The 23,470-nt window shown below is 39.9% G+C and overlaps 1 protein-coding gene across 2 annotated transcripts in view; it reads right to left on the reverse strand.

The window, feature by feature from the left end:
• Positions 1–3,393: 3,393 nt before the first annotated feature.
• The window catches only part of camk1a (calcium/calmodulin-dependent protein kinase Ia), a 35,502-nt gene continuing 15,425 nt past the window's right edge, over positions 3,394–23,470 (reverse strand). Inside the window, exons 1-11 of one of the 2 annotated variants that reach the window (XM_036533084.1) lie at positions 15,293–15,343; positions 14,485–14,616; positions 10,992–11,066; positions 9,278–9,416; positions 8,306–8,432; positions 7,641–7,716; positions 6,967–7,079; positions 6,542–6,620; positions 5,264–5,351; positions 4,340–4,487; positions 3,394–4,250 (exon numbers count right to left, since the gene is read on the reverse strand). In XM_036533084.1, the coding sequence (XP_036388977.1) occupies positions 4,147–4,250; positions 4,340–4,487; positions 5,264–5,351; positions 6,542–6,620; positions 6,967–7,079; positions 7,641–7,716; positions 8,306–8,432; positions 9,278–9,416; positions 10,992–10,999 (882 nt within the window). In that variant the 5' untranslated portion in view covers positions 11,000–11,066; positions 14,485–14,616; positions 15,293–15,343 and the 3' untranslated portion in view covers positions 3,394–4,146. Of the gene's footprint in view, positions 4,251–4,339; positions 4,488–5,263; positions 5,352–6,541; positions 6,621–6,966; positions 7,080–7,640; positions 7,717–8,305; positions 8,433–9,277; positions 9,417–10,991; positions 11,067–14,484; positions 14,617–15,292; positions 15,344–23,470 lie in introns of those variants that run through there. The other variant, XM_036533083.1, reaches the window with a different exon arrangement.

Genomic DNA, 23,470 nt, shown 5'->3' on the forward strand with positions numbered 1-23,470 from the left:
TTTTTTTTAACCTTACCCCAACTAAAGGACATTTTGAAGATCATTTTTGAGGAGTATTTGGCTGAAGTCAGACCCCTACAGGCAACAACCTGAAATGCTCTATTTTGCACAATATGAGACTTGGGTTCAGCCAGCAACATTGTCTGTGCTTCCCGGAACCTGTTACATGTGTTGACATTTCAGTGTCACTTTACAGTATGCATTGTGGAGAAGAGGTGAGGTTAAATTATGAAACAGTGCTAGAACAACCACGTAACTTAGAACCGAACTACAACTTAATATACTTCAACTATAATATACAGCAAAGTATTGTCCCCAACCAATATTTTATGCAAAACATAGTATCAGCATTTCATTAAGGCAAGCTATCACATGACAGATGTGTCCTTTGAATCAGTTCAAATGACCATGTACAGCTTGCCTGTATCATGTGAAAATGCCTCACTTCACATTTTTTTTTGACAACAGAACATAATTATATGTGTATATATATATTTTATATACATATGTTTTCATTATTCATTTACACATAGTCAACAGGTCATGCAACATGAGATCAATACTTCTTTTTCTGTAACAGGGACAAAGCATAAAGCAAAAGGAGATCAGAAAATCTGATTTTACTTGCAGGTTCAGCAAAATGGGCTCAGATGACAAAGAGAAGAGAAAGGAACGGCCATCAGACCCCAAATCAATTTCATTTCGATAATAACTTGTGTGGCAGTATACATTTTTTTTTATCAATGTGTCTATACTATGGAGTCTAAGTCTACTGCCTGCTGCAAAAAATACATAGTGCAAAAAAATTTAGTTTCACACCAGCATTAACTGCTGGAATAAAGGAGGATGATATGTACACATAACCACTTTTTGGGAAAGACTGGCAATAACTTAAAGTAAATCTGAATCAATGTATATGTTGTCTGGCAGGCTATGTGACCAGCACTTGTAGATTGGTATTGTGAGGTATTCGGGAAATGAGTGCAAAATGTGTTCAGGAGATCAGTGTGAATTTGTGACCTGTATCAGGTGATGGCACAGATGCACACTGTCTAAATTAGGGCATGTGTAATGGGCAGGAAGAAGGTGATCATTAAAATCATAGCATTACAATAGTGGTGGGAGAGATATCCTGTTCTGTCCTTCCACTGAAATAAATTTGGGGCCAGAAGATGGCAGCCCACCCCCCAACCCTTGCCTCATAGCCACTACATGCTACCACATACTCAGGCAAAAGCAAGGATCACAACCTGATGGTTGGAGTTCTATACAAAATAAAGTGATGTGGAAAAAATCTTGGGTTTACTTCATGTAATAAGCAGCCATAACATACAAACTTTTGCTTTGTTTCCCCCCATTTTGTGTTGTCCCATGGGACACATGCAGATGCTGGATTCCGGAGCCCTTCCGGACCCAGTCTGACACAGGATAAAGAGTCCAGGCCATGAATGAGTACACACCTCTTTCACAACTCCCAAACCAGGATGGTTCAGCACGGGCCCTGTACCCTTACTGAGCCCAGGCCCTTTGATCTCTAGACAATCTCAAGATTGTACTTAAGACAATCATGCCAAATAACACTGCAAAACCTACTTAGTCCAAATGTGGTATAGTGATGGCAGAGACAGACAGTTCATGGATTCAGTCTTAAGTAACAGTGCCATTACAGCTATACATTCCTGCCTTATCCTGGTGTGTGTGTGTGTGTGTGTGTGTGTGTAGTGGGGAGTGGGGGGCAGAGAGAGTGAGTGTGTACCTTTCATACCTTTTGTCTATGAAAGATGACACAGGGTGTTTAGGATGGTCCAATATAGATGACAAAGGGTGTTTGAATGCTAAAAGTACACAAATGTGTAGGTGAGTGTGGAGAAGTGCAATTTCCTTCACGCTGTTCAGAGACATACTCATAGTTGAAAACTATACTTCTCCATATGTGAAAACTATATGAAAGACACATGGGCTGAGCACCCACTACAGGCCACATGCTCATGGATAAGAATCCATGTTAACAAGAACAGTAGTTACAGAAAGAATGCAGAGATCACCTGACCCCTGAGGCCTTAAACTCCACCATTAGAAACTGCCATCCTATATGTCCTACTTTTCAGATTGATACCAGTATCCCATAACTAGAGAACCGGTCCATTAGAATCAATGCAATTACATTTTTAGAATTCACTATAAAATGAGACAATGGCAACATGTGGGGTCAAGTTCTTAGCATGTGGCTGGTGTGTGACTAAAAAGGAATTAAGTAGGTTGTTCCCATATTTAAGACAGACCCTGCAGCCGACACTGTTCTCTGCAAGTTGAACAGAGGAGCCTCCGATTTGCATTAGATTTTCTTAAACCCAAGCTGTTATCACATTCTTCCATTTGCTCCTCACCAAGGTTGGAGTGAATGGAGGCCAAAGCTGTCAGGGGAAATACCAATATGGTGAACACAAGTAAAAGGAAAATGATTGGGGCGTCAAGAGCAACATTATGAAATGAGACAATGAGATGTAAACATTTTTGCTCTTTCTTTAATTGAAGTCATTTCTGTACATGTGCAATGGTGCTTGCGAGAAACATATAAAATACAAGTGGCCATAATGCTGAATTACTATAATGAAATTAAAATTTTGAAGATACAATTAAATCCCATATTTATGGACCTTAAAAATGGACTTATATTAAGTGATCACTGCGTGGTGTGACAGGAAAGAATCAGAAGTTCTCTGTAAAGTTGCATAATATTATTAAGTTGGTGCTGCTGTTTAACAAAATTTTTAACTTTTAACAAAGATTGACTCGGTGGCAGGTTAAGTTATGATTATGGTGAAGACTATGGGTTAAATAATACTAGAGTTAAAGCAGAGTTAGCTCATGGATTCCTATTACTGTGAATGTATGTAACTTTATGCATCTTTGCATAAGATCTGTATAAAGAGCTGCTCAATCAATCTTCTCATAGCTGATTACTAACATATTTTCCTTTGTTTGGAGCAGATATGCAGAAATCATAGTCATTACACAATCCTTGGCTGGAATAAGTAAATAATTTTCGATAGTGAGCTATAATGTCGATTAAACCCTCCATTACATAAGTGATTGATAAAAAACGTTGCTTTGCATTTGAAGATACACTTATCTACAGATAATATGGAAACATCTAACTGATCTAAACAAAACTGCAACTGACATTAATTAAAAAAATATCTTTGACTATGAATACAGTATATTTATAATATGTAGATGCAACAATGAATACCTTAATCAGAAAAAGGGAAACATTCAGCAAGCATAAAAGTATCCTCAAGGCACCATATAGTTTTGTTACAATTTTAGCTCAATGTATTTTAAAAAAGCTCTGCAAGGATGCCATTAACTTATTGTAATATAAATGGGGCATGTATTACCCTAATGCCTTAAGAGACAGAATAATAGATACAAAAGTCATTAAGTGAATCTAGTCAATCTAGTCACAAGTCCCATGGCAAAATGTATTTATACACCAGATGAAAAGTGTAAGGAGTGTTCTGAAATGTAGTTTAGAGGTTTCCAGTGACAATGTCTGACTACGCACAGTCGTTACAAATATGAGCTCTGCATATATTACCATTAATACCACCACCATCACTATGCACCATCACTGCGGTGAGAGTACTTAAATGCTTATCAAAGTAAACTAACCATCTATTGATGTTTTCTTCCACAGAAAAAGAAAAAGTGACAAAGAAGTGGGACAGCTCTGTCCCTTTATATTCTGTATACACAGAAACAATAGCCTCTTCAATGAGTTCATATAAATAGGTGTGTTTTGAGTATGATTTTTATGTTAAGAGGGATATGGACACTTGAATAAAAAGATGTTTAGAGGAAAACAAACACATGAGACCCTGTCCATGCCTGTCTTTCACGGTATTACCCAAGATGCATCTGGGCCTGCTCCTACCCGTTCACTTCTGTGTGAACACTTATATTGTGTTTTTACTCCACTGGCACAATGTCCCTCATCACCTATGATTCTGTACACAGCAGCACCACCTGCTGGGAGCTGCTGGAATAACTCTGTATTCCTGGCCAGACTGGGGGTTCAGGGCTCCAGTCAGTTGTCAGCTCTCCAGTCAGCTCTCAGTCACTGCCATGGAGAAAAGATCCTGCTCAGGCACGGCTGGCTGGGTGACAACAGTAGGTGCAGTTCTGAAGGCCATCCTGCTCCTCACAGCCCTCGGCATTCTGGGAACAGCCGCCTTCACAGTGTGACTCTGAAGAGAGTACGCAGAGCAATCTATTGTTTGCTGGGGGAAGGTATGTACAGTGCTGGGAACGGGTTGCTTTAATGTGTCACACTCACCATTCTCTTCTTCCTCTTCCTCTTCCTCGTGCAGCAGCAGGTCACCCTGGCAGGGGCTGGTGGGCGTGATCTGGCTGGGGCCCTCTTGACTGGTACCTAGCTGCAACCTTCTCATGTGCCTGACCACTGCTGTGGCATTGAATGCTTGCTGTGTCAACATATAATAAACAGGGTGAGGCACAGCACAGAGGCATCCTCTGCATGTACACACATGTGAAACACACACACATACACGCATACACACACGCATACACACACATGCATGAATGCATGCACACATGCATACAAAGACACAAAGAATACACACCGCACAAATACACACACACACATACACACGCACACACATACACACACAATAATAACATAACACAGACACACCCACCTACAAGAATTCACAAAACACATTCATACACACATGCAAACATGACAGGAAATGCAAACAAGCATCACAAAAGGTACACATACCTTTCAAAAAACACACCTATACACATTGACACATCACAGATTACATACACACATGTACAAAAAACACAAGGAAACACATCACACAGACACACAAACACACACACACACACACACACACACACACACAAGTCACAGTGCACATAAACAGGAACACAACTACAGACACAAGACACACACTCTCACCTCACAGACGACAGAGTTCACTTCATTTCATAGTTCTGTTTGTTTGACTTCTAGTTTCATGACCTTTTTGATTACAAAGTTACTCTCTCCTCTGAAATATATGTGTGTTCAGATCATTGGAATGTGCTGAGTACTGCTAATATCATCTCCTACAACACCCGTGTGACAGATAGCACTACTGCATTCATTCACTACTATTGCTTACACAAGCCACTCCTTTGTGATCATTTCTGAAAAAGATAAAGACCAAGAGAAGGACGAGAGACAGGTGCTCACCTTCCATTTGCTTTTGGCAAAGTTCTTCCTGATCTGGGCGCTGACAGACTCATGGATGTTTTTATCCAGTGCGGTGTCTCCAGATATCCTATGTGAGAGAGAAACCAGAGTCACCGGGAATAAATGTCTTCACAAGAAAGGCTCTTTGATTTCTTATGACAGAGTGTGAAAGCTGAAAAGGACTGATGTCCCATGAAGGGTGTATGTATGTCTGTATGTGTATGTCTTGTTCCAGTGTGCACTTATGCTGTCATTTCAGTTAATAAATGAGCACTTTTTTGGGCCTTTAATGTAATTCCAGGCAGGGAGGGGGTGGGTGTGAATGAGGAAGTTGAGGGCTATACAGTACATTGTCAATTGTTACATTTTTGACAAGCTTAGTAGTCTCCTGGAATGAGATGTTTGTGCTGTTAGGTTTAATACAACCAAAGCTGTTGCATCACTCATCCTTAAACCCAGCAATCCAGCACATTTTCTCTGTTGTACCTATGAGGGAGCTGTTTTGATTATTTCTGCAGAAACCCAGCCATGGTTTTCAATATTTTAGTTGGATGTCAAAACCTACAATGTAAATACTTGTCTGCAACACAGTCCAACCAGAAATATATATCTCCTAGTTTTTTCCCAACAACTCCCCTGCTTTACACATTTTTTTTGCAATACCCAATTTGGATTTTTGTCATAGAAACCCACTGACAATCCAGGAGGGCGCAAGCAAACTTGCTCTTTCCGACACACATGATGTCACCACCTCTTCTTTACACACCGCACTCCTGATGCCAAACTTGCACAGACATGAGTTGGAGGAAGACACTACATGCTCAGCTTTATACAGGCAGACCGTGGACACCTGACTGATCAGCAGGGGTTACTAGTGAACAACAGGATGGACAAAACCCTTGGCTGACCTACCCATCCCCATATCCCTGGTGGAACAAACCTGATCCATAGAGCTCAGCCTGCACTTGAAACAAATGCCCCAGCCTTCAGATACCCCAGCCTTACACAGTTAGCATAATAGATCTACCCTTACCTTCTGCTAAAAATATTCATTTTTCATTCTTGAATAAATTTTATCACCATCAGTTGTAATGTCGGAATTACAGAAATTTATAAATCAATTGGAATGAAAGATTTTGGTAACTAAAGGTTAGTAGACATAGTAGAGGTAGTAGAGGTTATCCAGCATTAACCCGGTCCTTCAGGATGTCAGTATGACACCCCCCGATTTTAGTGGAATTGAGTTGGGTGTGAGGTAGAGGAGGAGCTGTTCCATACCAGGGGTGTTGCAGCGCCTGCTCACACGTGTACCTCTTCCTGGGGTCTTTCTCCATCAAGTGAACAATGAAGTCTTTGGCTACAAACAGAACAGCTGTTTACCATTCAAAATGTGCCCTGTGTTGCCCCTCTAAGGAACTCAGAGGGATTACGGCATTTCAACATCACATGTCTTATTTATTATGAAGCACGGTAAACTTCTTTCAGTACAATCGAAGTAGTCTCGAGGAATTCACAACACAATGAGTTAGATTAAATAGATTATTTACATTGAATTACATTCAATGTAAATAATCTAAAGCAACAGCCTGTCTGCCTCATACTTGGTGATGATCACTGTTACAAAGAGGAAAGAAGCATATGTGACACACCCACACACATATAAACAATCCTCTTGCCACAATAAGAGAAATGAAGAGAGCTACCTGAATCGGAAATATCGTCCCAATATGGTGAATCAAACTCATACTCTGCTTTAAGGATCTGCTCGAAGAGCTTGGCATCGTTTTCATCGTAGAATGGAGGATATCCACATAAACTGCACAAGGGGACATGACATCATTAGAGAGAGTGACACACGGAATATACCACCATAAACTGTACGTGGGGGAATAAGGAACATTAGGCATGAAGGGAAACCAACATAATTCTCAACGGGGGTCATAGTCAAGGAGAGAAACTGTTTTCATGATGCATGTTAAACATACTGTACATAAAAAGCACATGCATATGCAACCCAGCTAAGTTTTCAGTATCATCATCATTATCATTGATAGTGGTGGTAGCATTGGTAGTCACAGTAATGATGGTCGTAGTGGTGGTAGTCAGTTATGAAGCAGTAGTAGTAGCAGCAGCAGCAGTACTTGTGATGGTTTAAGTACGAGCAGAAGTGCAGTTAATGATAGTGGCAGTGCTCATAATGGCGGTGACAGTAATGGCAATAATACTGCAATAAACCATAACAGTCAGTAGTACTAGCAGTAGCAGACACCCTTATCTAAGTGAAAGTGCATGGGAACAGACACTGGCACATTGGGAGAGATGAAGCACGCAGAGTTATTCTGTCTTATCATAAGACCGCTATACATACGACACTCACAGAATGTAGGAGATCACTCCTATAGACCAGCAGTCCACAGCCTTGCTGTAGGGCTTCTGGGCCAGGACTTCAGGAGCTGCCAAGCACAACCATTCAGCATTGTTTTCATTTCTCAATTCACCCACCTCATATTTTTCATGTCAATGTTTGAAGTGGTTGGAATAACATCACACATCTGGCAAGAGTTTTGGAAAGACTATCGATGGAATCTGTCACACTTGAAAAGACACATGAGCTTTCAAGGCATGCAACAGCAAATCATATGATCTTGATATAAATATCATATTTGAATTGTGCTAGACTGTTACCACATTTCACTTTCATATTTTATGAATACATGAATGATAAAGCCCTAGTACATTGTTAGGCATTAAAATATTTCTATTTAATGTTTTGCCTGAAATTTTATTCTGCTGGGTTTTTGAATCTGATATATTGTTTCTCAGGATCAAAAAAGGCATTTTAAACACTTACATAAAGTAATACAATTGAAAATATTAAATTGTGAATATAAGGAATATTTTGTCATAAGCAGTATGTGAAATCACTGTGCATATCCTAATATCTTCTATATTAATGATGACCACTTTTGTGAGTCATTTTATGTACATATTTTATGTAAATTGTAAAAAGCCACAGAATAGCTTCGGGTGCCATCTCCCTACCCACGTATCCAGGTGTACCGCACGCTGTGGACATCACACTCCCTGTCTCCTCAATTTTGGACAGCCCAAAGTCGCTGATCATGATCTTGGAGTCCTCCTCCATACTGTAGTACAGCAGGTTCTCAGGCTGCACACACAGCACAGATGGGTCACATGATGTGTTACAGGTCACATGACCAGCTTTAAGAAATTAGTCCATACTGTAGATGTGGTATAAGGACAGGAAAATGAATAGCCTGTACACACCCCCAAAATTTTCATTATGACTAAGCCATGAAAAGCCTGAAGTACAGATTTAATTACTCTTGGTATAACACTCTACAGATAACTTCCTTAGTTAATTGACTAGGATCAACCATTTTACACCTCAGAGAATTTATTTTAACAAATTATCAAGAGAAGACTATAATGAGCCTAACCTATACAGAAAGCACTGAGAAAACATGTAGCACTTGGCACAAGACCATGATGTGATTTTCATAAATTACTTGGAAAAATAATAGGAATACACAGGAGCTTTTTCTGTGCTTAGCTTGACTTTGATTGTTTTTGCTACCTGGCAGTGAACTCTAGCCTCAGTCCAATGTGATTTGAGTGTGACGAATTCATGACACCTTAGGCCAGAAGTGTCAAACTCAATTCCTGTCTGTATATGTGCCTGCTTTTGCTGCATTCTGTGCTCTTATGTACATAAATATCCCAATTATTTCCTCAGTTATATACATTAATGTCTATTCAAACCTCCTTAGTTGAAGGTTGTGGTTTTGAAATGCCCTCCAAAATATTTTAAAGCAATGCATTTTGTGAAATACAGACGTACAGTCAACATTTATGCTGAGGATTACTATTAGAACCAATTATGTCAGGAATAAGCGGGAAACATATCAGGAAATGCACTGCCTTCCAAAACCTGAGATGGACATGCACATGATACACCTGTGACTGCAGACTTCACCGTCCCTTCATCCTCACCTTCAGGTCCCGATGTACAATGCCCATGTCATGGAGGTACTTAACAGCATCCAAGATCTGCCGGATAAGTTTACTGGCATCTTTCTCTGTGTAGAATCCCTTCTCCACGATCCTGTCAAAGAGCTCCCCACCAGACACACTGCAAAAGATACATGCATGTAAAGCTCAACTTGAGCTATTGTTTGATAAAATAATCAAGAATTGAAGTTAAAATATCATTTTAATACATAGCTAAATCTAATTGGAGCTGACATTTATGTTAGGATTTTGTAAAGAAAGCTAGTAAGGGGTGGGAGCATTTAAACATCCTTGTGCACTGTCTACCTGTACAAAACATATGACAATGCAAATACAAACCATCTTCACCCAAATGCTGTACAGAATGGAGCAATGTCTGAACCCCCTTAGTAAGGACAGTATACACTGAAAATGTATAGTGTGGAATAGTGGTTAGGCTTTATAAAAAGGAAAGTCAGCGTTTTTTGTAAGCCACCCTGGGTAAGGACACCAGCTCAGGCTGAAAACAGCCTTACTTTGAACACATCATATCTTATATGTCTCTCATATCATATAGAATTCTGCCGAGGCGGACTCCTCTCATCCTTCATTGCTTCCTGTCTCAGAGCACTAACTCTTCATTGTGGATACGTGACACGGAATATTATTTGCACAGACACTTCACTTTCACATGCCACATACACTTTTATCATGAGCTGCAGCAGTGCTGTGTAACCAGCCTGTAGATGATGTATGCTACTTTATTCAAATAACTGGTTTCTAAATCAATGCAGCAATGCAAATACTGTGTGACCAACATGTTGCTTGTGTCTGCATTGTGAATTGGACTTTACTCATTCAGCTCACATTGTTTCAAAGGAGTACACTTTTCATTGTAAACGCCCCTCTGTGGAATGCATCTCTGTTGAAGAGGGGGAAATAAAGAGCATTGGTATCTCTTTGTTGATAAGTAATGAATTCATAGTTGGTTCTGCTCTGTCTTCTTTGGGATGTTTTAAGTGCCAGGTGACATACTGGAGCACATAGCACAGGAAAGCTTTCTTTAGCTTTACCTTTCCAATGGGAGGTGAGCTGAACCAGCTCTAGAACTTGCACCAAAGCTAAAATCAGTACCAATCCACCAATGCAGATCAAACAAAAGCATCAGTCATCCCTCTTTACCGGTCACAGAACACACACTAACCATTAATCAGTCATCTTAAATCTACTCTTTCTCTCTTTCTTTCTCTCAGACAAACATGTGTGCATATACAAACATGAAAACCCACTCCCCCATGTGCCTTCCTCAGCCACACAGAATTTGTCCCCATGGGGAGTTCCTGTCTCAGTCACACAGTTGCCGACACTGTATTATGAATGAGAAAACCCAGCAGGTCACAGGATGCAGAATGTTTGAACATCCTCCCATTACATTCAGCCCCCAAGGCTTCAGATTCTGGAGTCAGTACATTATTTTCTACATTTGCTAAATTTTACAACACAGGATAATGTATTTTTAAATTTACTTTTAAAACAATGTAAAACATATAAATACAGGTTTCCTTTCTAACAACAGAGAAAGAAAATCTGAGGCCTACTGCTGTTTAGCAGGTAGCCCATCATGGATGTCTTTGGACGCTAGAACTTGTGAAAGTTTATAGGTTGTAGGAGCTTTGCACAGAGGAGGCAGAAGAGAGAGACTACAAACAGCACTTACAGCTGCATGACGAGATATAAGTGGGATGTACTCTCAAAGATGTCTTCCAGGGAAACAATATTTGTGTGTTTGATCCTGGAAGAAAAAGAGAAAGATACAATGAACACACAAAGAGCAAACATGGCACAAGGATCAAAATGTGTCCTCTTTGGAAGACGAACTCAGTCAGAGTGTTCGACTGAGATAAAACACGGAGGAAATCAGGAGCAAAATGCACACTGGTATGGCAACCTTTCATATAAATGACTTAGAGTGGCATGGAATATTCAAGTGGGAAGATAGTACATTGTGTACTGTGCATGTTCATAACAATGCACTGTTGTCCTCTGGCCACCAGGTGGCAGAGCTAATACATGCAAAGATGATGGACAGCGTGCACCACTGGAGGAAAACTCCCCCCCCCCTCTGCTTTACTTCAGTTAAGCAAGCAACAGAATTTCCTGACCAGATTATACTGAACAGATGTGATTATGAGAGGTTCCTGGTGGCAACAAAATATTCATACATCTTAAGGAACCTAAACCTGACCTTCCTTGACTGACCTCAGATCCTAATTGTTCTGTCTCCTCTGATCAAAAATCATACCCACCTCACACACAAGACAGTCCAGTCCATTGAATTCAATCCCAGTAAATTCAAACAGTTTCTCAGATAATGGAGTTGGGCACTGCCTCTCCCTTCTGAGGGAAAAACCCTCAATTTCAGTCGACTATAAAGATGTCTGTAGAGCCTAAGCAGTGATTAAATATTTATAACCAGGCTACAGGGATGCTCCAGAGAACAGTTTATCTTAGAATATAACAAGCAAGGCATTAAAATGCTGCTCCATGTCAGCTGTTACTCCACTTTAATTAAATCCTATCAATCAAATAAAAGAGAGATAGAGAGAGAGAGAGAGAGAGAGAGAGAGAGAGAGAGAGAGAGAGATGGATTCAGAGTTGTTTAACAGACAGGGGCCCCTCTCCACTACATATCCTTTCAGGGTATCTCTGGGTATCTCTGAAAAACTAAACAGCTCTGCTAGAATGTACCTTGTAAGGCACTAGGTATTGAATCTCTGGCCAGTGCCCCATTGCTGCTCTAATGGCCTGCCCTCTCTCTCACAAGAGTCAATACATCCAAATAAATTAGCCCATTGCTAACTTCTACTGGAAAACACTTTACTATTGCACTGGGGGCTTGCATTGCTAACACCTCATTGATACGTGTGCTCCATTGGGAAGGACATCATTATCCTCTCCTGAAGACGGTATCAGTTATTGCTACTGATGCACCTCTACTGAGATGATATAACAGTTCCAGCTGCTTGTGGAGGTGCAGGAGCATCTGTACAAACGTAGTGGACAAGTCAGCAGACTTGAAAAAATTGTTCTCTCAGTCTGAATAACACTGGGTAGGTTAGTATGCTTGTGCAGTTTGTGTGAGGTTACATCACCCAACTTGTGTTGAGATTTTGCAAATCTCCTGACTTCAAGACGGGCTTATCATTTGTAAGTATCTCTGTGTAACTTAGTGTTTTTGTTTAATGTTGTGCTTTTGTATATATACAAAGAATGAGTTTTGTATGTATATAGGGTGGATACGTGGCTGGTTGCTGATTTGACGTCTACTGACTTGCTTCTTGGAAGTAATGCATTACTTCATTACTGACTGAGGTCCATTGCACAAGAGTGAGGTTTTTATAAAAAATAAATAATTAAAATCTTTTAAATTTAATTATGCCTGAAGTTAATTGCACTTTTCAATATAAATGGCTGAGTAAGCATAACTAATGAGTAGAGCCCAGCAATGTCTGGCTAATAGCTCGGAGTAAGATTTAAGGCTGATTTATGCTTCGTTCTTGCATGCAGACATGAATGCGTGCGTGGGCATGCCATCGCTGTCCATCAGTGAGATGAGCCTTTATACAACAGCCAAATACAACAAGCATAAAAATATTTTACACACACATACTATCATATTTATATATCTGTATATACACGACACCCTCAAATATATGTGGATCTGCTTATATGGTGGGCACAGTGAGTGGAATGGACCATCTAGATGTTTCAAAGGACATTGTATCTATATTGTAACTCTGTCACAGTTATCATGTTGTTGTAATGCAGCAATGAGAAAATTAGGTTAGCTAAGTAACTCTGCTCTGTGAAATTTCAGCTATACACATAGTTTAGAACACTAGAATAACACTTTTCAGTACTTTTAATTTTTTGACATTAGTTGATTAATCTCTTCCCATTATGTTAATTTACTTTTGCTTTAAAAATAAATTTTAAAATAAATATTCAAATAGATCATGCTTGTCATATAGTATTGTTAAGTATAATGGTTGTCTCATGCATTGTAATTATCATGTTGAAAAGTTATCCACATTATTTCTCATTGTCAAACTGGATGTGTGCTGACTGCTTCTTCAATCAGACTGAAGGCCTTATGCCACAGGAAAAAAAAAAAACTTTATTATTCATTACGTAATTCATCTGTGCCTCATATTTAAACAAACTGTAATATGTATAACATTCAATATAATCATATTTGAAACTGTCTAATGCCCAATTATGAAAATTAAGCGAACATTTACCAGCAAGTTCTTTCTATATTTCTGCTTTGATGTAACTAGACTGGCTCAGACCTGTTTTTCTTGGTGGTGTTTACCAATGCGCCAATATGTTATAAACATTCATTATGAAATTAAAGAAAAAAAAACACAAACTAATAAGAAATGGACACAAATGATTGAACAGTTAAAAATCTCTCTACATTTTAACTCTGTTTTGGTTATTATTTGATTCCAGTTATGATCCAATTGCAAATAACATGGATTATATGAGGAACTGACAGAAAGTACAATAAATCTACCCCAGAAAGAGAGAAGCAGAGAATTGTGGGAAATTTTGCATGTGTAACTCTGCTGTGGAAATTTGTTCGGTCACTCATTTCCCCAGAAAAGGACACAACAGCACTATGAGTCTAAAGAACATTGCACGACAGTAGATCTGTCTCTCTCAGTTCCTTCACCATAGTGCTGTAGGGAACTCCACATTATCTGTTGTAACCCTGGCAACAGCCACACTAAAAATAGAATTATCTCCTTTAGTTCCTGCATTTCTGGCACAGAATTCCAGAAATTATTATGACATATATTAATGTTATCACTGCCATAATTACCATTATTATTGTTATTTTCACAAAAAAAAAAAAGATTGCAGTTGAGAGATGTAACCCTTACTGTTGGTCTTTTTTTAAATATAAAGTGCACTCAGATGGAAGAATTTTCCACCTGAAGGAATTAGAAGCAAGACAGATTACATTTTCTGTGTGTGTGTGTGTGTGTGTGTGTGTGCGTGTGCAGGCACATGCACACGCCCGGGTAAGTGCACATGTGCACTCTTACATTGTTAGCGGCAATATTTGTAAGAGTGACATGTGACAGGAAACGTCCCTTCTGTGTCAGCTTTGACAGACCCAGGGACCCCTGGTTGTCACTCACTTGTGGAGGACAGCGATCTCATTCTCAATGCTTGTCTCCTTTCCCTCTAGGGCCTTCTTGGGGATGCACTTGATTGCTACGAGCCTCTGGGTCCTCTTTTCCTCAGCCAAGACCACCTCAGAAAAAGCCCCTCTGAAAAGACAAGAGAAAGAAGTTAATAAATTCTCCTGCTTAAGCAGAGATGGGGAGCATGTAAAATGTCACTTTTGTATAACACACTGACTGAAGAGAAAGCCACAAATAAACTGAATACAGTACCCAGTGAGAGATGCTTGGTCTGCAATGTTAATACAGGACATAACACAACTGTGACAACACTTCCACCTTACACAAGCACACATGCAAGCATAGAGAAAGAAAACAGCATAATTAGTGAGCGCTTGGAATATTGCAGGAAGTCAATCTCATTTCATTTATTCTTGATTCTAGACTATCAATCGATTAATCAATGACACACGCCATTACAACTTGATCTGGAATCTCACAACAGTACAGAGCACAACCATAGATCATGTCATATGGTCACAACAAAGTGTACTGTAACCGCAGAACACCTTTTATATGCAGCTAAGATCACTGATGTTTTCGGGATTCAAAAATCCAATTTATGTGTTGAGATCAATGCAGCACACTGGTGCAGTTAATCACCTCATTCATTTAAGTTGCTTAGAGCAAAGAATATATCCAAGTGAATAATACTATAACAATAAACAAGTGCTTCAGTTTTTATAGATACATAGATAGACAGACAGACATATACAGAGAGAAGTTAGATGTTATACTCGGTAGCATCTGAAGGTCATCCCACCTGACTGAGAAAGGCAGAGCATTATGGCCGCAGAATGGATGGGACAGGTAGTCTCAACTGAACGAGAAAGGTTGAGCTCTAAAACACAGAATGGAAGAGGAAGGAGTGACACAGATGGGAAAGATTTAAAGAGCTAGAAAGCAAAAGGGGGCAGAAAGTGAAAGGAGCAGGGTAAGGTACAAAAACAGGTGAGAGTGGGAAAGAGAGAAAGACAAAGAATGATCAGGGGACAATGGAATTCACACCAGCTGGCCCTGGTCCTCCCCTGTCCTAATACAGCATATTCTTGGGTAAGCAGCCCTTCTTATCTATAGAGGGCAGATAAGTGAGTAGACTAGAGGCAGGCACAGTGCCAGAGCAGCTCTGTCAAGTTACAGTCAGGAACTGGGCTTTTGTGTACAGCAGCAGACAAAGTTCTTAATTGCAGTGTGAAGAAGTAGACAGGACCATGGCCACATGGCATGGAGCCAGTTATCTTGTTAACAGCAGCAGTCAGTATTAGGGTGTGTGAGTAAAATACAGTCAGGAGGAGAGATGAGTGTTCTGGGTCAATATATGAGGCAGTGGTCAGTTTTCCCAGCAGCAGTAATGAGCAGTGGTCAGTGCACAATCTAATATAAATGACAAAACAGTTAGATTTTCAGAGAAACTATCTGGTAAACCAAACCAGTATTTATCTCTCTTGGTAATTAACTTTGCTGCCCATCTTGACCAGGACTCCCTGGCAGAAGAGATATTGTATCTCAATGGGAACTTCCTGGTTAAATAAAGGATAAATAGAAATAAAATAAAATATCATGTTAAGACCATGCTGAGGGTCGTCAAGACTTGCAGTCTTGTGAAAGTCATTAAATTCTATCAGTGGAAGTTAGGGGTGGCTTGTGAGTCTGGAATAGTAGGACACAAGTGAAAGGATAGATTTGTCTTGTTTTACAGTACAAAAAAGAAAGCGACTGATGCTATTTATAACCCAAAAAACCCAAAGCACACACTTAGCAGTTTGGAGTCTTGCCAACCACTTGTTAATGCAGCCTCATCCACATCACAGCTTTATAAATGCTCCCCAGCTCTATGTATCTCTGTGTGTGTGGGGAGGGATATTGTGGATTAGCAGAACGGTACAAGCTATCATCAGTTTTCATAATTCGTTTCAGCAAAGGGAGTGAAGGTCACAGTATGTCTGTCAAAATCACCGTGGTTCGGCCTCACACTGCACTGTAGTGTTGATCTGTACCTAAAAGAGGATATGAGTGGAGAGCTTCGTACAGAAAACCATGTGCTGTGACAGCCCCCACCTGCGGCTGCTGCTGGTAACCATGGTGCCAAAGGAGAGCATATTCCCTGATAAGATCCCTGAGCGCAGTACACACATGCACACTCATGCAAAATCCATCCTACCACCAAAACACAAACACAGTCGTAAACATTTTAGGTTGAGAAAGATGCCTTATGTGTTTGCTCCATAAATATCACAACAATATTGGCAATGTATACTTTAAAATACAATGCAAAACAATGTGCAGCTCCACAATCCCCCCAGTTAAGAAATTCTGCCATCAAGTCACCTGAACTAAACACTAGCTCTGTAGGAGACATACCTATCCTTAAACAAGGTGTCACTTATGTAGGGTAGGGAATATCACCATCCCTTGAGAGACAGCCAGTCATTTGGAAATGAAAATGAAATTCTATAAAATGAGGTCTCTGAAGTCTATTAGAGCCCTATTAGAGAGGAGGCAATAATGTAGTTAATAAAATGAGTTTAACACAGAGCAGACAAACACGTACAAAAACAAGGACAACTAAAACAAGCAGACAATGACAAACATGAAATTAATTAATGAATAAATGAGGAATAAGGTCATTGTGGAGCAAAGTAGCACAAAAAAGGAAAGTGTAAAGATAGAGTTAATGCTATATGAGTATAACTGTTGGATTGGGCTTTTAGCAGCTGTAATTCAGACTACTGGAGATCGTGTGGTGATAATAAGCTGGTTAAGGATTCTTCATGAGGTGATTAAGGATTCATCCCCTTTCCAGAGCTAGCTGAGCTAAAAACTTTGGTGCATCTGTTGCAGGGGGAGCACCCCTCCTCCTACCCCCACTGCCTACAGTAGCAAGGATGGCCCCCTAGGGGAGACATCCCAGACTTTCTGCATCAGAGCCACTACACTAAGATGGGCCCTGCTCCATTCCTCTTGTCATACTTTTACAGGACCACATCAATGGTCCATGTGGGCACACAGTTTCATCACTAGTAGAATTCTCTTGCTTCCATTTGCCACACCATCTGATTAGATAGTGGAAGGCCATGTGGATGCTGTGTGATAAAAATGTGAGGATCTCCAGTAACGTCTCGGGAAACACTGCTGGAGCTCACCTTGATCGGGTGAAACAAAGGCACTAAACATCACATGTGGACGGACGCCAGGCTATCTGTGATTCCTAAATTATGTGCAGTGCAAACAAAGTTCCTACTCGGATGGTACAGAACACAATCCTCTCCCTTTCCAGTAGGCCAGGGTCCATAAACTCCACATTCTTAAGGGGAGATGTTTGTTCATTAATTAAATTAAAGTCCCGGATTCCAGGGTTGAATCAACTGTCAAGTGATGAATAACACTGGTTCCATTTACAAATATGTCCATATAACCCCACATACTAAAGATACTTGCTCTTTACTGAGAATAATCACTGGTATAAAACTGGTTTTCGTTGCAAATATTTGTCCATAGACCCTATATTGCGTTGTCCCAGTTTAAGCCAGGATGACTAAGTGCATAAGTGCTTTGGGATAAATCTTTTATAACGATGAGGTTCCCACAGAAGTTCCTGTTTGGGTTGTTTTATGTGAATAAAATTCAAGGAAAGGGTTTGTTTGGAATTACAATGTAAGTATTTACAAAAGAAATCATCTACCTTGTATGGGACATAAAATTTGTGATTGAAACCAAACACTTCCCTGAGTTTCCTTTCCAAACATAATTATCTTTTTACAGAAAATGTAATGTCAGGCTCCAATTACCAACTTTGCAGTTTAAATGATGGCAGTTAGCTTTAAATTATAATACCTATTATCTTGTGAATGGTTTAGGTGTTCTTTAGGTGCCTTAAAGCAGATTAAAAACAATTTTTAGGTTTAATCTCTTGTGGATCCCGAAGACCTGGGGAAACAAAGGCATGTGCAGTCATAACAGTGCTACAGGGGATCAGATGGTTATCACTGAACAAACAGGGCTGCATTTGCTAAGCTGCTCTCATTAGGATGCTCGTATCAGGAGACGCAGGTCTCTAGGAAGGCCTTCTGCCATTTGAATGAGTCCTGAATAAGATGTGCTTTGTAAATGATCACAGTCGTTAGCACGGAATACACTCGGTGCCTTTCTTCACTGTTGGTTTGTTCATACACACTTGATTGAGCAGAGGAGATACACAGAAGATACTGGCCACACAAGACAAACATTTTACATGGGTTGTGCTGTCAACAGTGCACCCTGGCCGCCTTTTAGAGCAAAATTAACTAACTCAATTTATATCTACACACAGACAATCAGATAGAAGCAGGAAAACTTCACAAGCCTACTGATTTTGTTGTAGTTGTATGATATTCTCCCATGTAGCCTACTAATTACAGGCACAATTTCATGTCACATTTCTACACCATCATAAAATTAGACGCTGGAGACCTACATTTTCTATGGAATAAAGCAGGATTCAGCAGACTTGAGTTGGAGCCAAGATATCACAGAACTTGGCAGAAGAGTGCAGCACAGATGAAGGTTAATGCTACTCTTCACTAAAGTCTGTGTTGGCATTACTATTTATTTGGGTTAAAGCTTTTAATGTCCAGCCGATAAAACTGTTGAATGAGTCATTATTTACCCATGGCCCTGAAAAAACTGCATGAAACAAACCAAGGGAATGAAAAAGTCATCAAACAGAGCCAACTTGTCTGCTAAAGTTTTACAAAGGGAAACACAGACTTCAGTTCTCACAAAGTAGTTGCATTCACTGGAAAATGACGTTAAACGAATCTCAACAGATCTCTAAAATAACACGTTATCTTAAAAGAAAAGCCTTCTACTCAGCTGGTCATGTTCTTATTTGGCTGGCATCTTCATTCAATCACTGACTCCATGTAAAAAATGAAAGTTTCTGTTGATTAGACTCAGACACTCATGTTCAAGGTCTCTAGTTTGACTTCTAATGACTACACTGAGCATCAAAAGGACTAGAAATAACACCAGAAGGGAAGAAAAGCCTTAGAGTTCAGTCCTTCTCCTCAAATCAGAGGATGTGCCACTTGAAGGAGATGTAGGCAGAAGTTGCTCGAAAGTGTAGAGTTTTTTCCCATTTGAATTGAATATATTAAACTTTTTTTCCATTTGAATTGAATATATTAAACTTGGTGGCAAATACTGATAACTGTGAGTTTATTACACTAATTCAGGCTTATGAATGGACATATGAATGTGATCTTTTCTATATCCCCTTGTCACCAGGAAGCAGAAAAGTCCTATGGGTCCATGAGTCCTATGGATAAAATGAGCAAAAAGTTTGGAGAGTAAATGCCATTATCAGGGAGCAAGCAACACCAATGTGAAGATTACATTGTTCACATGATTAACACATTATCAGAGCTTGCTTTTTCAAGGCCACTAAAAATTCTACAATTTATGGTCAGCTCTGGTATCCTGTTTTCATTTTTACCCAGTGTGGAAGCAATTGTGTCCTCCACTTATCTTGACTGCTGGAAAAACAGAACAATAAAAGGAACACCGGGTGATTATGGAAGAATTTGCACGTGAAATTGCAGCCTCAATTAAGAAAGATAAGCAGAAGAAGACACTGCCGTCACCAATCAGAGAAATGACCTCTTGTGCATTCATAATCTGGAGAAGGCTTTCAGTTGATGCCATGGCCCTGGGGTGACTTAAAATAGGGTTTAACATGGAAGTTCCCAGCTGAGTAAACCTTACTCCTCATAGAGGAGTGCTATAGAGAGAAAAAAAGAGAAAGAGAGAGAGAGACAGAGAAGTTAGGCATGCCCTATTCTGCACCTTCATTTGCTTTCTACCATACCCTGTATTCCTCCTTCCTCATACAAATGCAAAACCTCCCAGAGTGCACAAACTAATGTACCCTTTACATTATTTATGTACTTAGATGCACTTGTCAAAGGTCTGTATTACTTACATCTGACAGACTGCTCAACCCATTTACATTCACAACCCAAATATAAACGTGAAGTGCTCTGAGTGAATAATCTGGTCTTCAACCCACAATGCTCTGGTTAGGAGTCTGGTCTCCTAACACACACACATCTTGGTACTAATTGAAAGTCCCCCATATTGAAGTGTGAGATATGACATGAGATAACTGTATAATATATGAGATAACAATATGAGAGTTCTAGCCTGAGAAGTGAAGTGAGGACACAGTGTGGGGTTAGATGAGGGAGTGTGTTTTCTCTAGCCTGCTGCCTTGACAGGCTTAGAACTGATCCCCTAGGACAGTCCATTGAAAATGTGGGCCTAGACTTCCTTCAGAAAAAAAAACACTGGATGCAGAAATGGGGCTTTGCTCTCTGTGCTAAAAGCAAATCCAAACTGAAGGGCCCACTTTCAATCTAGGCTTAAATTTTCCAGAGTGCTTTGCTTCACAAAAAATAGCTGTACCAAAATAGAGAATATCCAAAAAACATTTTTCTTGGGCATTCACATGTTGAAGTGGTACGAGATCACACCTAAAATACCAGAACAGCACCCAAAAGAAGGTCAAACAAACCATTTATAAAAAAAAGAAACTCCATCCAAAATCATTAAAATAGAGCTTTTCATAAAGTGTATGGATTCTGTCTTTTCATATTCTGAGGAAGGCCATTTTTTAATCAATTTAAAATGTCAAACTGGAAAAGTACTTTTTAACATTCTGAATTCCACTGCATATTATTTTCCTGAGAGGCAGACTGTTCATGAATAAATGCTTTCTCAGTTTCTGCTGTGGATGGAAGGTCTTGACCTGACAGTGAGAGTTCGTCTGTTGCCATGAGACAGTCTTTAATTAAGACCAGTCCTGTTGCTCGGTTTTCCTAGGAGACGCTGCAGGGAGATACGGAGGGGAAAAGGGGAGGGGGGGGTGTCTATCAGTGTGCCTCAGAGAGACTGAAGGTGCAATGCGGGGGGTCTCAGTGTGACTACAGACTCTAAGGTGATTATGCGTGTGTATGAGGAAGGGGGGGTGTTTGGTGTCACTAGTACAGACTGGAAGTGAATGATTATTACAGGAGTAGCACAGACTAAGAGATCAAGCTGAACAACAAACACCAGGATTGCGCTGTATTGAAACGAGGCCTATGGAAGTGGGTCAGCACATGGCCACTTCTGATGAAGCTGTTGGTGTAAAAGCAGCAGAGGGGAAAAGATGACGGCACACACATGCACTGTAAGTAGGGCTGGGACAAACGTTTCCATATTCCATATTGATCCATCAAATTGAAAACAAATGTCACTGGGCAAACAATAACTGAAACAGCTAGCTCCAGGCTAAAAAGCATTGCAAAACATTATAGGCTTGCACAGATCTAACCCCTTTACCCAAAGTATTTCAGATGCATGAATGGTCTGAAAAATCCAAGAAATACATTTAAAGCCAATTTATACATTTATTGATGCTTTGTAACAGGGTTGAGCTGTCTGTTTGTTGTGAATTGATGACTTGCAGACAGCTCAATACGTACTAAAGCAACGCAAAACTGTTGCCCTAAAATAAACAATTCAACCAATGACTTATTTAGTAGTAAAGAGGCCATCAGAATTTTAATACAGTACAAAGCTAAAATATTTTTAAGAAAGATCTGCATGTGAATTAGGATGAACTGGAATAAATCAATATCTCTTGTGCTTCCGTGTGCACCTAACAGAACACAAATGAAGTAAAACACTGGCAGGACAACAGCCAGGCCAGCCCATTACTTTCTCATTAGAGTCCCTATTACTCCCATCATGATCACGGTAATCAAGTAATCACCATCATGGTCCTTTGAGGATGTCAGTATCCCCTTCCCTTGGGAAAGAGGAATAAACATCCCAGGTAAATATCAATACTGTCATTTGTTCCAGGTTCAGATACTGTATAAATGTCAGAAAACACATTAGGCTTGTACCCTTGTGTGTGTAGACACGATCTTTGTTGAGATGTTGAGGTGGGGAAGGTGAAGGAATCCCAGCTGGCCGGGTGGAAAATCCCAGGCTTCCATGGTGCAGGTTGCCAGTGCCAGCCCGAGTTGTCCACACAATCTCCCAGTGCTGGCTGATGAACTGGGCTAGATCATTGAACTGGGCCCAATTATTTCCTAATGGGTTCTCAGGCCTCTGAACTTCACAGAGACTTACCACCAAATACCCCATTAACTACAGACCCACATGGACAGAACATTGAAAAGCCCCTTCAAATGAAATAATATTCAAAAGACATGACCTCTAATAGGTTTTACAAACACAACAGTTGAAGAGTAAAGTAAAAATCCATCATGATGTTTAAAAAAATAAAATGACAGCAACCTTTCCATTTAGATTAAGCATTTAAGCATGAGCATTTATTATTGATACTACTAGCATAGAGTTTACTCTCCCTCCAACAGTACTCACAAGTTCAGTAAAAGGACAGGACAGGTTTACCTGCACTACGGCATTAACATTCAGTGTGTATGATCACTGCAGTCTCGGTAAGACAACATTTGGGATAGTGTGAGTTGTCTAGTATATAATTACTTCCTTGATGTCCTGTATCCTTGAACTCATTAATGTTTTTTTTAGGTAAAAAACAGTATGATACCATATATACATAGGGGTGCAGTTCTCTGTATGTTCACCACTTTGACAGGGCTTCCACGCCACTGGGAGATTGTTGGATTAAAAAAAAAAAAAACCCAACAACGCTGCAGCCTGCTATAATCAGAACTGTCTTCTATGTTCCCCCTGCTGTTGCAATACATATTTCTCCTAACTGTAATATCCCAAGTTTGGTTTGGCTACTGTCACATTGCCATGTGATTTCTACTGTAATGTGGGAGACATCCCTCAAAACCTAGGGACACTCCCAAAATCGCATCTTTTACTGTACCTGAATCTGTAGGCAAAAGCAGGGTTCCTGAACATTTCCCATTTCAAATTTCCA

The sequence above is a fragment of the Megalops cyprinoides genome, chromosome 7 (genome assembly GCF_013368585.1).
Source record: "Megalops cyprinoides isolate fMegCyp1 chromosome 7, fMegCyp1.pri, whole genome shotgun sequence".
In the NCBI taxonomy this organism is placed as follows: domain Eukaryota; kingdom Metazoa; phylum Chordata; class Actinopteri; order Elopiformes; family Megalopidae; genus Megalops; species Megalops cyprinoides.